At 42.4% G+C, this 13,311-nt stretch overlaps 1 protein-coding gene across 2 annotated transcripts in view; it reads left to right on the forward strand.

Annotated features, from left to right (window-relative positions):
* Positions 1-13,311, forward strand: part of LOC122552746 (protein kinase C epsilon type) — a 598,788-nt gene that overhangs the window by 395,502 nt on the left and 189,975 nt on the right. For both annotated transcript variants that reach the window (XM_043695660.2, XM_043695661.2), the window contains 3 exons: positions 4,001-4,097; positions 8,268-8,473; positions 12,025-12,198. In XM_043695660.2, the coding sequence (XP_043551595.1) occupies positions 4,001-4,097; positions 8,268-8,473; positions 12,025-12,198 (477 nt within the window). The remainder of the gene's footprint in view (positions 1-4,000; positions 4,098-8,267; positions 8,474-12,024; positions 12,199-13,311) is intronic.

Below are 13,311 nucleotides of genomic sequence, written 5' to 3' on the forward strand. Positions count from 1 at the left end.
CACCATAATTAGGTGCCAATTCCAAATTAAGTTCTCTGCTAGTGAGAAATACTTGCCTTTGAATCCCAAATTCATAAAAGAGGCATGCAGGTACTGTACTGCTGTGCTTTGGAGTGAATAGCTACAGTTGTGTCCTCTTTGGGGAGCGTTCTTCCCAACTACAAAATAAAGGACCCCAGCACTCTTTCCCAGTCATTAGTTACTGTTCGTAATGCCTTCATTCTGAAACTCATCTTCCTTCACCTGCCATTAATGAAGCTCTCATGGATGGAACTTCTTCATTTTCTGGAGAATAATCTGAAGGACATAACTATTGAATATTGCTCTCTTGATCGTTTGAAAAATCGGCTTGAGAAATTGTTTCGCAGTTTACCGTGAGACAGAGAGTGTATCAGTCTTTCTTATTGGGTACTGGAAGTTACAGCACTCGAACAAAAGACAAACTACTGTGGATAAAGAAGCCTCCTTTCATTTGATTTAAAAATTATGTAGAATTGTATTCTTGTAGTCGAGTCTAGAGAGGCCAACGTGGGAAGGCAGAAAAAGCAGCAAAGCATTGCTGCTGCAGGGACCATCAGTGCAGATCACCAGTTTTCATGAGCCTTCACTCCTGCTGAGGTAGCAACACCTTGGACTGAGAACTGGAACTAAAACTGGGCGTGTGCCAATGGCGAAACTGCAAATAAAGAAGAATGGTGGGTATGGAAGAAATTTTCTTCCTCCAGTACACAAGGAGTTAATGGAGTTAAAAACCACAGCTTTAAGTGATTTTTTTTTCCTGTTGTTTTGTATGATCGCTATTTTCCCATGGCCTTGAGACAGAATGTATTTCGGATCTCCCTTAAACCATTCAGCTCTGCTCCTTGTCCTGTTTTGTTTTGCTCCATTGCTGCCAATCTTATAACCTTTTGAATGACGGCCAATTGTCTTTGTATCTACCTTCACTGAAATAGATGGAAACAAAATCTCATATTGTCAGCAGAACTTAATATGATAAATAAATTAATATTAATGGTCATTTCTTAAAACTTCTTTTGTATTTCTGTTGATTGTTGTGTGACCATTCATCAAGGATGGAAATGGAACAAGGGTCGGATTTAAGAATGTTACAAAGAAAATTTGTTAGCAGAACAAGATTGAGATTTATACATACTTAATGACAACCAGAGCAATTTCAATCTCACATTCAATAAACTTAACTGTGTGTCTGAAGCTCATTCTTGTCTGGTACAATTTCACAGTGAAGCTAGTAACATACTTATCCAATGCCTTAAGCATTAACAAAGCAAATGTCGCAAAATAAAATCATGTTTCATGCTTTTCTGGCAGATCTCCAATTCTTCTCCTTCCTCCCTTGTACTCCCTCCCAGTGTGTGGTCTCTGAGTTTAACAACCATTATTATCCTGAACATGATATCGAGTAAATGATTCTTTCATTTAAGTGACCCCTTGATAGACCTTCATTTTCCTTGGTATCTCCATGTTGCCTGTTTGCAAGCAGGTTCTGCATTATTAAGAGCTAATCAGCCATTACGTCGCCAATGCGGGACTGGCATTGTACATCAGCTGGAAGGTTGGCATTGGGCAGAAATCGTAGGATAGAAACATAAACACCAGAGCAGTCTTGATGAATGTGAGAAGGTGACTTGGTAGTTAGCAGTGCTGGGGCAGCACGGTGGCTCAGTGGTTAGCACTGCTGACTCACTGTGCCAGGGACTCAGGTTCGATTCCAGCCTTGGGTGACTGTCTGTGTGGAGTTTTTCTCCATATCTGTGTCTCCATATCTGCGTATGTTTCCTCCGGGTGTTCCGGTTTCCTCCTACAGTCTAAAGATGTGCACATTAGGTGAATTGGCCATGCTGAATTGCCCGTAGTGTTCAGGGATGTGTAGGTTAGGTACATCAATCGGGGTAAGTGCAGAGTAACGGGGACTGGGTTTGGGTGGGGTACTCTTTAGAGGTTCGGTGTCGAGTTGAAGGGCATATTTCCACACTGTAGGGATTCTAAGTGACTATTTGCATGCACTATGGACATAGAGTTCAAGTGTCTTCCCTCCCCCGCCACCAACACCACCATCACCACTACCCATACAACCATACATTACCTCCTACCTGATTGCCACAGGCCTTTCCCTTGGGTGCCCTGCAATGGCCTCCTGCCACCTAAATTTCTTTTTTCACCTATCAGCCAAGGTCAATATTCAGGAGAGATTCTTTCCTGAGTTAATTCTGTTAAAATCTGGACTTGCAACTCTAAACAAGGTCAGGACAGAAACAGTGAATGAAAAGATCCTCAGCACAGCTTTGGCTTGTTCCATCCAAGGTGAAGGGAAGTGTGTGGCAAGATTACTGGGCTGGGCAGGAGCATCTGCTATGTGCTGCTGGAAAACCTCTGGACAATTCTTGCCAGAGTTAGTAAGAGTTCCATTAAGACACAGGAAAAGTTTCAAAAACATCAGTAGTCAAAGTTTATTGTTCATTGGCATGAGCTGAAGACCAGTAAGCTCCACTGGGAGCTGAAGAAATAACAAATTTACTTGATCATTAGATACTTTGTACATTTCTCTTGTGACCTCAAAGTGGCAGGATGCTGTAATTTTTCCCGGCCTATGAAAGACTTGAATGGCACAAAGCAATTTTACAAGTAACCCCATCTCCATAATTTGATCATTGATGCCAAACAATGCTGGCAGATAGGATTCCCTTTGAGTAGAGCTTGAATTTCCTTGATTTGGAGGAGCTGGTGTTGGACTGCACTGGACAAAGATAAAAATCACACAACACCAGGTTATAGTGCAACAGGTTTATTTGGAAGCACTTGCTTTCGAGCGCTGCTGTACAAGGTGGTTGTCGAACATGACCATACGACACAGAATTTATAGCAAAAAGGTTACCATGTCATGGATTTCCAATGATATATTTAACAACTTTAGCTAAAAATCGCACCTCACCAGGTTATAGTTCTTAAGCAAATTTGGATTAAGTCTTTCATCTTTTAGAATGGGTTATGGTGGTTTAGGTTCTTTAATACCTAAGTCCCAGAATTACATATATCATTCCAACTCAATGACACTGTAATCCTTTTGCTATAAATTCTGTGTCGTATGGTCATGTTCCACAACCACATGATGAAGAGGCAGCACCTTGAAAGCTAGTGCTTCCAAATAAACCGGTTGGACTATAACCTGGTGTTGTATGATTTTTAACTTTGAATTACCTTGTTCTTGTTTTGCAGGCATTTTGCGAATGAACCAAGACCTAACTTCAAGGACCTGTGTTGGGTTCAGTCTTGCTTCAGCCTTCTCAGTGATAAGCTCCTTACATCGATAAACGTGTGGCTAATGCCTGCTTTTGACCCTGACAGAACTTGTTCTGCAACAAGTGGGATAGGTGGCAGACACTAACAGAATGTCACTTCTGTGCAATTCCACCTGTGAAGCCAGGAGGAGCAAAAGGCTTCCCAGACTATTAGCATTTGCCTGCACCCCTTCATCAGTTTTCACAACTCCTGCTCTGAGATTTGCCTTTAGGCATTTGCTAGCAAGGCAAGCCATTCATTATTTGCACAGTCAGAGCTATTTCATTTATTTTCAATTATCGTTCATTTAGGATACAAACGAATTGTGCAAATATACAGTGTTCTTCATTTCAAGATACAAAACTAAGACCATTTCAGGCAGTTATGCAACATATGCAAAGCTCTTTAGAACCTTTTAACACACCCAGAAATTAAGTTACAACAACAGTGAAGATATGGTTTACTCTGTGAGGAAATGAAAGCATTGGTCAGCCTGCTCTGCTTTGCATTTCAGGTTTTTGATGAATATAGTGAAATAGATTGAATATACATGTCATTTACAATGAAACAATCTCAAAATTATTTTGTAGCAACTTTATCAAATGTAAGCGAACTGCGTCTTCACTCTGTGGAGTGCTGCTGGAGCAGTTTTCGAGCATGGTGTAAGCAGAATGTTTGTTAAGTGGCTTTCTTCTCTCTTCAGTTGAACACAGGTCAGGATCCACAGCAATCGATCCCTGGAGCGGCACCATCAGAAGAAGACAGATCGAAATCAGCACCAACATCCCCATGTGATCAGGGTAAGATCAGCAAATTGTCGAACCATTTATTGTTCAGCTTCCTCTCCTCTCCCCACACCATTTCTTCCACTTTATTGTGGAATCATTAGCATCATTGACATGGTAGCTCAGTGATTAGCAGTGCTGCCTCACAGTGCTAGGGACCAGGGTTCAATCCCACCCTCCACAACTGTCTGTCTGTGTGGAATTTGCACATTCTCTGCGGTTCTGCATGCATGGGTTTCCTCCCACATTTGAATGATGTGGAGGTTAGTGGATTGGCTGTGATAAATTGCCCATAATGTGCAGACTAGGTGAATTAGCTATGGGAATTGTAGGGTTATAGATTAGGGGTTTGGCTTTTATTTTATTTGGCTGTTCAGAGGGGTGGTGTGGACTCGAATAGCCTGATTCCACAATGCAGATTGGATTGTTCATCATTTTCAGAATGGAAAATACCCCCAATATTTTTAGGCATTGCCATGGTCTAGTGAGTAAAGCAGTCAAAGAAAGAGGTGCTTTTATTTTCTTTCTCTCCTCCCCATAAGGAAAGATTTTGGTTACCTACACTTTGTGTAAATATAGACAGAAGCAGTGTCTCCTTCAGTTGCTGACCTGAGAACTGACCACACTCCTTCAGCTGAAACTTAGACAGCTCACATTTCCCTGATGGTTTCTGCTGGAACCACGTGCACTGCTGTTTAAGCATAAAGAGACTCCTCCAAAGTAACTGTATGTGGCTAACAAAGAACTCAATTACCAAGAACTGTGACTAGTTCAGTGTATGTTTGGTGTATTTTAAATAAAGAATATTCTGCTTATTTTTGGAACTTGAGGTTTTCTAATTTGCTCATCAATGTTTATGTTTGGATTGTTCATGAAGCCATGCAATGCATCTTCTTGAATTCCCCCATCACTCAATATGTGAATGTCTTGTCCAATATGATGCTGTTCTGATACTCAGTCCTGAATCTGCAGAGAGTTAACTTTTTATATCAGTGATGGGTTCTACACTTTAGCTCAGTGCCACTGGGCCAGGAACAGGAGGGATGAAACAAGATGTCTAATTCAAACTAAAACAAAACAAATAAGTGTGGTTGCTGAAGATCGGAAGCAGAAATAGAAATTGCTGGAGAAACTCAGCATGTCTGTCAGCATCCGCGGACAGAAAGCCGAGTTAACACTTCAAGTCATTAATTCTGCCTTCTTCCCACAGATGCTGCCAGACCCGCTGAGTTTCTCCAACAATTTCAGTTTCTGGTTCAGGATGTCTAATTCACCTGGATCAGGATGTAGTGGCCCTCTTATTTGCATGTGATGTTCCCGTCTGAGAATGTGTATGTGTTGGACAAGGCTCCAGAAGCATTGCACCATAACACAAGTCTTTCACCATATCTGTTTGTTTGAGTATTCACTCTTGGGAAGTGGGGGCTGCTGACAAGGCCAGTGTTTATTGTCCATCTAATTTGCCTCTTCAAAAGGTCCTTCTTGAACTGCAACAGTCCATGTGATGAAGATACTTGTACCTTCCATTTAGATGGGACATTCAAGAATCTTTATCTTGCAGTGATTGTTGTACTGTAAATGTGTCCAGGCAAGGTTAATCCTGAGGAATACCATACGCACCATGCACTGTAATGATGCCATAAAGCCTACAGTTTTAGATGTGAATGGAGTAAAACCTAATATCTGGTCCTCTTCAGAATCAGCAACAATGTAACCTGCAACTAGTTGCTAACATACATTAAACTGTATCTTGTTAACGGCAAGAAACAATGCTAGTTACAACAGGAAGTGGTTTTCCTCTGCCATATAAGACCAAGAAGTGCCTCTAGTTTCCTGCATTTAAAGAGGATGGAGGCAGCAACTTTCACATGATCACAGCATTTCCAATGTAGTGAGCTGACATGCCCATTCAAGAAGGTATGGGAAGGGAGCTGGTGCAAGTCATTACAGTGTCAGAGTTGTACATCAATGTTATCTGCCATCATGTAAAATGTAAATACCCAATTGGCCAATCCCTACAGTACGTACCTGATCTTAGCTATTGGCTGCTGATTGGGGCAAAACGTGAGATGCATTAACCTGCAGACGAGAGACCTTCGGCCCCTTTAGGCTCTCTCTCAGAAGATTTGACAACGGGATTCAAAGTTAAGGACTGGATGTTACATTTCTTGATGAGGTGAGGGAGGCAGAATGAAAACTCATGGTCCACCTGCTCCTGCTCCCATCCCTGCCATCTCCTTGTGTCCAGACAAGCCTATGAGATGGCCTATTAATGGCTATCTGGTGGGAACGATTATAGGTGCTTCCTGATCACAAATGCTTCCCTTTGCTCCCTTCCAACCTTGCAGTTATTATCAGGGATAATTTTTTTTGCCTATGTTTAGAAACCATAATATACTCAGTACCTGATATTGGGGCATCGTATAACAAAGGACTGGTGCCATGGTTGTGGCTTGAATTGTAAAGGCTCCCTGCTCTCAGAAGCAGTCTTTATTATTCAGTGAAGACATAACATATTTTTAAAAAGATAATTTATACGAATGCACCAATTTTCCTACAAGAATCTGCTAGTACATTCAACCATAGCCTATGAGGCAGATCTGTTCAATGGTCCTTCAGCCTCTACATTATGGCTGATATAAAGGACTTGGTGATATTGTGATGGCTGATATAAAGGACTCTAAGTTTCTAAAACATCCAACACCCACAAAATGCAGCAGGTAATGAACACCTGCATATGGTTGAATTGTTAACAATGATTTGTTAATTAATGTTTTCAGAGCGGTGAGCAGGCTGCTGTTTTCAGTTCCTATGCATGTTACATATTACTGGACAGTGGCCTGAAGGTGTTGGAAATTTCTGCCAGCACCTGAGGAGATGGTGCAGCACACCCAACTTGGGAAGTTCAAATCCAGTCCAGAGTTTTAATGTAGTAAATTGTAAAGATCTGATTCCATTGCCCTGCATGTCAAAAACAGTAGCGCCTCAAATTAAGGCAAATAACAAAAAAAATTAACCATACATTTTTGCACATGTAGTGTAAAATCAGAATTTGTAATATATTAAAGAAGAGAAAGGGATGTATATTTGTACCAGAAGTGATCCAGAAAAGGACAGGAAAAAGGAAGAGAAAAAAGTTAAATTGGTTGTTCTGCACAGCTCTAATGGACTAAATAACCTCCTTCTGAATGGTAAAATACTATGAATTGAATTTAATGGGGCATTGTTGTCCTAGTTCATCTAGTAAAATTGTCAGGGAAGCCCAGCCTTACGTGAGACATTGTCCTGCTGCTATTTAATGGATGATTGGATCTCAACCACTCAGCATCAGGGCGTCCTGTCTCAGAGCGCTGGCAAGTCAGTGGCCGGAGGAGGAGGGGGTGTCGGTGCTGCAGTGAGGCTGAGGGGAGGGCGAGCTACCCTAGTGCTGGGAACGGAGTCGAAGCTGTAAGCTTGTCAGGACCAAGCTGAAAAGCCCCGGGGAGTTGTGGCAGAGGGAGGCCTGCAGGCTGAGAGCTAGATCTTACAGGGACAGTGTCTCTGATGGACACTGGAGATTCCTCCCCCTTGTCCCAATGCCGCCTTAAGGTGAGAAAGCAACTGTCCTGCATGCTTGGGGTAGGCCCATCCCGACGTGGATTAAAACCCTCCATTGGGATGAAACCCTTAAATGGGTATTAATTGCTCTCCCCAGCCTCTGGTAAAGTTGCTGTGGGCAAGGAGCAGGTTTGTAGACAGCAGGCACAGCACCGATGGTATTTTATAAGGGCCCCCCCCCTTTCCCCCCAGCCCTTTAGTCTGCAGACGTTCTGCTGGAGTGGGGTTGGTAGAGGGGTGGCATATTATCTAGCCCTATGATTCTCAAACAATCACCGGTACATCTCACCCACATCACAACCAATCGCAGTGGTATTCCCTGGAGTGCAGCAGTAAGCTCCATGCCTTCATTATGTAAGAAAAATGCTTCATTAGAGGATAAAGAACTTCTAGTCTCTCCCTTGTATCTCAATGGTGCATTATAAATGTATGTTGCTTTCTCATGTTTAGAGTGGTGTGTATCTAAGATTTGAGGGCGGCAGTGGAAGAGGTCAAATTATAAAGAGCTGGTGTTTTGGTAACAAGTGAAAATTTATTTGGATAACACAAAGTTAAGTCCTACTTCAAATGTCCATTTTGTTCCCTCAGAGCTGAAAGAACTTGAAAACAACATTAGAAAGGCACTTTCATTTGATAATAGAGGAGATGAACACAAAGGAGCAGGAGCAGATACACAAGTGCTAACACCTGGTGAAAATGGGGAAAATGGAGAGCTGAAACAGTTCCAGAACAAGCATTATAATTTAGAAGACTTCTCCTTCATTAAAGTATTAGGGAAAGGCAGCTTTGGCAAGGTGAGTGTTGCGCTGTAGGGAATCACAATATTTGTTTAAATATCATACACATCAAGGAGACATTCTGTCGTATGAATGTTAAGTTTCCCTTCTGTATTTATCCGAGTTACCTTATTCTCAAGGTATTTTCATTAAAGAAAACTATAAGAACTCTATATCAAAAGTGTTAGGCATAGTGGCTCAGTGGTTCGCACTACTGCCTCACAGTAGCAGACACCTGAATTCGATTCCACCCTCAAGCGACTGTCTGTGTGGAGTTTGCACATTCTCCCTGTGTCTGTGTGGGTTTCCTCATGAGGTAGCTGTCCACACACACACACACACACACACACACACATACACACGAAAACACCACTTTATTTTATATTCAATAATCCAACTAATCACTGTCAAGCACTCTTTTCATTCCCCCCGCCCCCTGTACCCCCACCTCCCCATCACTGCTAGGGATCACATCCCATTTGGGAGTGTCATGCGTGGGGATTTCCTAGGAGAAAGTGAGGACTGCAGATGCTGGAGATTAGAGTCAAGAGTGTGGTGCTGGAAAAGCACAGCAGGTCAGGCAGTATCCAAGGACCAGGAGAGTCGATGTTTCAGGCAAGAGCCTCTCATCAGAAATCATATTCCTGATGAGAGACTCTTGCCTGAAACGCCGATTTCTCCTGCTCCTCAGATGCTGCCTGACCTGCTGTGCTTTTCCAGCACCACACTCTCGATGGAGTTGGGATCTCCGTCAGTCCAGGAGAGTCGGGATTTCTGTCAGTTTGGGAGAGCAGGGTTCACTGGATGGGAGTTTGGGTGAGGAAGGGATTACATGGTCAGTGAGGGAAAGCAGTGTTCTTAAAATGATTCTTGATTTCACCCCCCCCCCCCCCCCCCCCCCCCCCACTCCCACCATTCAATCCAGTAGTAAACAAACAACAAAAAACAAATACCAAATAGACTTTTACTGCAGCTGTCAGTATTGCAGTGCTTTCCTCTGCTTCATCCATCTTCTGTGTACAGCAGGTCAGGTCATCAGTCATCACTGCCAGAGAGAAATGCTTCTGGTGCTGAATCCAGCTGTAAATACCAGGAATTTATTTTTATCTCAGACTATACTACAGCACATAATAATTGTTTTGACATATAATTTACAATTTATAATTTTTGACATACAATTGTGAATTAGTCATTACTCACAAAATAAACTAAACAAAACTTAATTCTCACTAAATAAGTAATCAGAATATGTTTTGAATGGTGAAGGACGAGGAAATTCTTACATTATTCAGAAGGATTTGGGAAACCTAGATGAATTGCAGAAAGTGAATATGTAGGTACAGGCTAATAATTAGGAATGATTCAGAGATGCCGGTGTTGGACTGGGGTGTACAAAGTTAAAAATCACACAACACCAGGTTAGAGTCCAACAGGTTTAATTGGAAGCACACGAGCTTTCGGAGCGACGCTCCTTCATCACCTGATGAAGGAGCGTCGCTCCGAAAGCTAGTGTGCTTCCAATTAAACCTGTTGGATTATAACCTGGTGTTGTGTGATTTTTAACAATTAGGAAGACAGACGATATGTTTGTTTTTATTACAAAGGATTGGAGGATGAGAATAAGGAAGTCTTACTGCAATTATCCATGATGTGGAGGTGCCGGTGTTGGACTGGGGTAGACAAAGTTAAAAATCACAACAACAGGTTATATCCAACTGATACAATAGATTGAACACACTGCATTGACACTATGATTTTTGCTATAAATTCTGTGTCTTATGATCCTACCCCACAAGTTGCTTCCAAATAAACCTGTTGGACCATAACCTGATGTTGTGTGGTTTTTAACTTTGCAGTTATCCAGGTCACCAGTGAGGCCAGTGTGCAAATTTGACCAAAGGAAGGACATGCTTTTGCCAGGAAGGATTGAAACAGTTGTGCACTTTGATGGGTTTCTGGGGTGAGGAGGGATGAGTAGATTGGGCCTGTATTCTCGGAGTTTGGAAGAATGAGAGGAGCTCTAATTCAAATGAATACCACTCTTAAAAGGGCTTGATAGGGTAGGCACCAAATGACTGAGGAATCTAGGACATGCTTTGCAGCCTCAGAACAAGACGTGAATCATTCGGAACAGAGATATTAAGAATGTGATTCCTTGAAATTCTCCACAGAGCTGTGAATGCTCAGTCAGTGAATATCTTGGAGATTTTGGGGATTAAATGAAATAAGGATAGGGGGAATTGAGGCAGGAGATCAGCCATGATCTTGTTGAATGGTGGAACCAGTTCAAAGGGCAAAATGGTCTACTCCTTCTCCTATTTCCTATATTCTTTTGTTCTTGTCTAAGACAATGTTTAGCTATTCATAATAAAAGCAGAAAATGCTGAAAACACTCATCAGATCAGTGAACAACCATGGAGAGAAGAGATAAATTAGTATTCTGGATGTTGACATCTTATTAAAACTCATTGTGTGGCTCATCTGAATATGGAGCCTAGAGAAGCAAATGGCAGCCATCAATCTTCTCTTGGTTACTCACTCACTCTCCCCAGTCAGTCCACCCCCAGCATCTACTGGAGGGCCCTTACCAAGAAGGCAGCAAACCCAGTGTTTTCTTTGTGCCATCACTGAGTCTCCTCTGGCAGTCTGATTGGCATTTGAAGCATGCTTGCAACTTAATGACATTGCCTAATGCAATTCAGGACTAAAGCTTCTAGTATGTTCTGCAGAAAGCAGCATGAAATGAACTTCTGCCACCCAGAGCCCAGATTAGTTTTAATAAATGAGACTTGTACTTTCAGAGAAATGGGAGCCTTACCCAGGGAGAAACTGTCTGTTTCATGTCCTCTCCAACGTCACGATCCACGATAGTCATGTAGGACAAAATATCCTCATTGTATCTACCTATCCAACATTATCTTTCTGAAAATGTTTTATGGCAGTATGAATGGAACACTGGGAGTGAGACTTCCCATCAGTTTTGGGGCTGCAATGTCAGGATGAATTGGAGGTCTCAAGCCTACACTTGCTGGTAACAATATTCCCGAAGACGACATGGTTTAGGTATCTTCAGAGGTGGACTTTTTGGGGCAAGCCGGGACTTGCTAAAATTAAACTAACAGCATAGGACAGGCAGTGCTGAATATCCTTGGTAATGGAGAGGAATGCTCTCTGGGAAGGAGTTTTTTGTCCACATGGGCGGCCGTCCCGTCCTGAGGCCGTGCTATTGGGGCATTGGAGCTTCCAGCTTGTCTTGCTCCCCCTTTGGCAGATGCCTGTGAGCCTGAAAGGTAATTCCCAATTGAACCTTAAGTATTTACATTTGTTATGCACCTCCATAGAATGGGCAACCAATCTACACCCCAGTCCAATGCGGGGAAATGTTCCCAACTGCTGGAATGTGTTGGGAAGCCATTCTGATGAGGCTCCCCGCTATTTTCCAATCACATTCTCCCTACGCCCGATGCAGTCTTTGTGGGGCCAGGAAAGCTCTCCCTTGGATTCTACGTCTCTGGGCCCAGTTCTTGTAATAGAGTACTAATGCCACTGCTTTTGTTTGTACATTGTAGGTCATGCTGGCTGAGCTAAAAGGTACAGATGAAGTCTATGCTGTAAAGGTGCTAAAGAAAGATGTAATTCTCCAGGATGATGACGTGGACTGCACAATGACTGAGAAAAGGATACTGGCATTAGCAAGAAAGCACCCTTACCTGACCCAACTATTTTGCTGCTTCCAGACAAAGGTATGTGTTTATGGAATAACGCTTCATTCACCACAATATATACAGGTGGAAATACACTGCTATTCCAAAAAACTAACACATTATGATTGTATGAGGAGTATTTTCAGCATAAAGGTAAGTACTGTCTAATTCATCTTAGGAACAACTGTCTATGTCAAATGCCATGATTGAATGGCGGAGTGGACTCGATGGGCCGAATGGCCTTACTTCCGCTCCTATGTCTTATGGTCTTAAATCAGGAAAATACTGAGTTTTATTTGGGGATCTGTGCTATTTTAATTCATTTTGACTCAAATAGCAGTAAATTGCAAGTACCCTCCACGTCCCTAGCTAAAAGGACAAAAGTCATTCCAGGGTTTTTGCTGGTGGCCCATTGAGCCATGCATGTGTGTGCATTGACAGAAGACAGGGTCTAACTTGGTTATGATGCACGTAAAGTCTACTTATCTGTCTACCTGACTTACTGCTTATTGATGTTTGGTGAGTACAAGAGGCACTGCATGGAACAAGCCCTGTGACAGGGCGTGAACATACTTATAGAATCAAAGAATCCTACAGTACAGAAGAGGCTGTTTGCCCAACAAGCCTGCACCTACAAAACTACTTTAAATCTATTCTTGTCCCACTTTCCAGCACAAGGCCCATTGCCTTGGATGTTATGACAGTTCAAGTGTTCACTCATGTACTTCGTAAATTTTGTGAGGTTACCTTCTTCCTCCCAGGTAGTGCATTTCAGATTTCCAACACCCTCTGGATGAAAAACCAGTTCTTCACCTCCCCTCTAAACTTCATACTATTCATCTTAAAATTGTGTCCCCTTGTTACTAACACTTCAACCAAGGAAAACTGCTGCTTTCAATTCACCCTGTCCATGCCCCTCATTATCTTATAAATCTATATCAGGTCTCCCTTTAACCTTCTCTATAACCTTCTCTGTTCCAAAGCAATCAAGCTTATCCAATCTCTCATCAAAGCTAAAGCGCTCCATACCAGGTAACATTTTGATGAATCTCCTCTGCGCCTCCTCCAGTGCAACCACAACCTTCCAATCAGAATTGCACATAGCATTCTAGCTGTGGCCTAACCAAAGTTTTGTGCAGCTCCCCATAACTT

This window comes from Chiloscyllium plagiosum, unplaced genomic scaffold, assembly GCF_037043375.1.
Source record: "Chiloscyllium plagiosum isolate Xiang-an unplaced genomic scaffold, Cpla_swu_hap1 HiC_scaffold_10, whole genome shotgun sequence".
NCBI lineage: Eukaryota > Metazoa > Chordata > Chondrichthyes > Orectolobiformes > Hemiscylliidae > Chiloscyllium > Chiloscyllium plagiosum.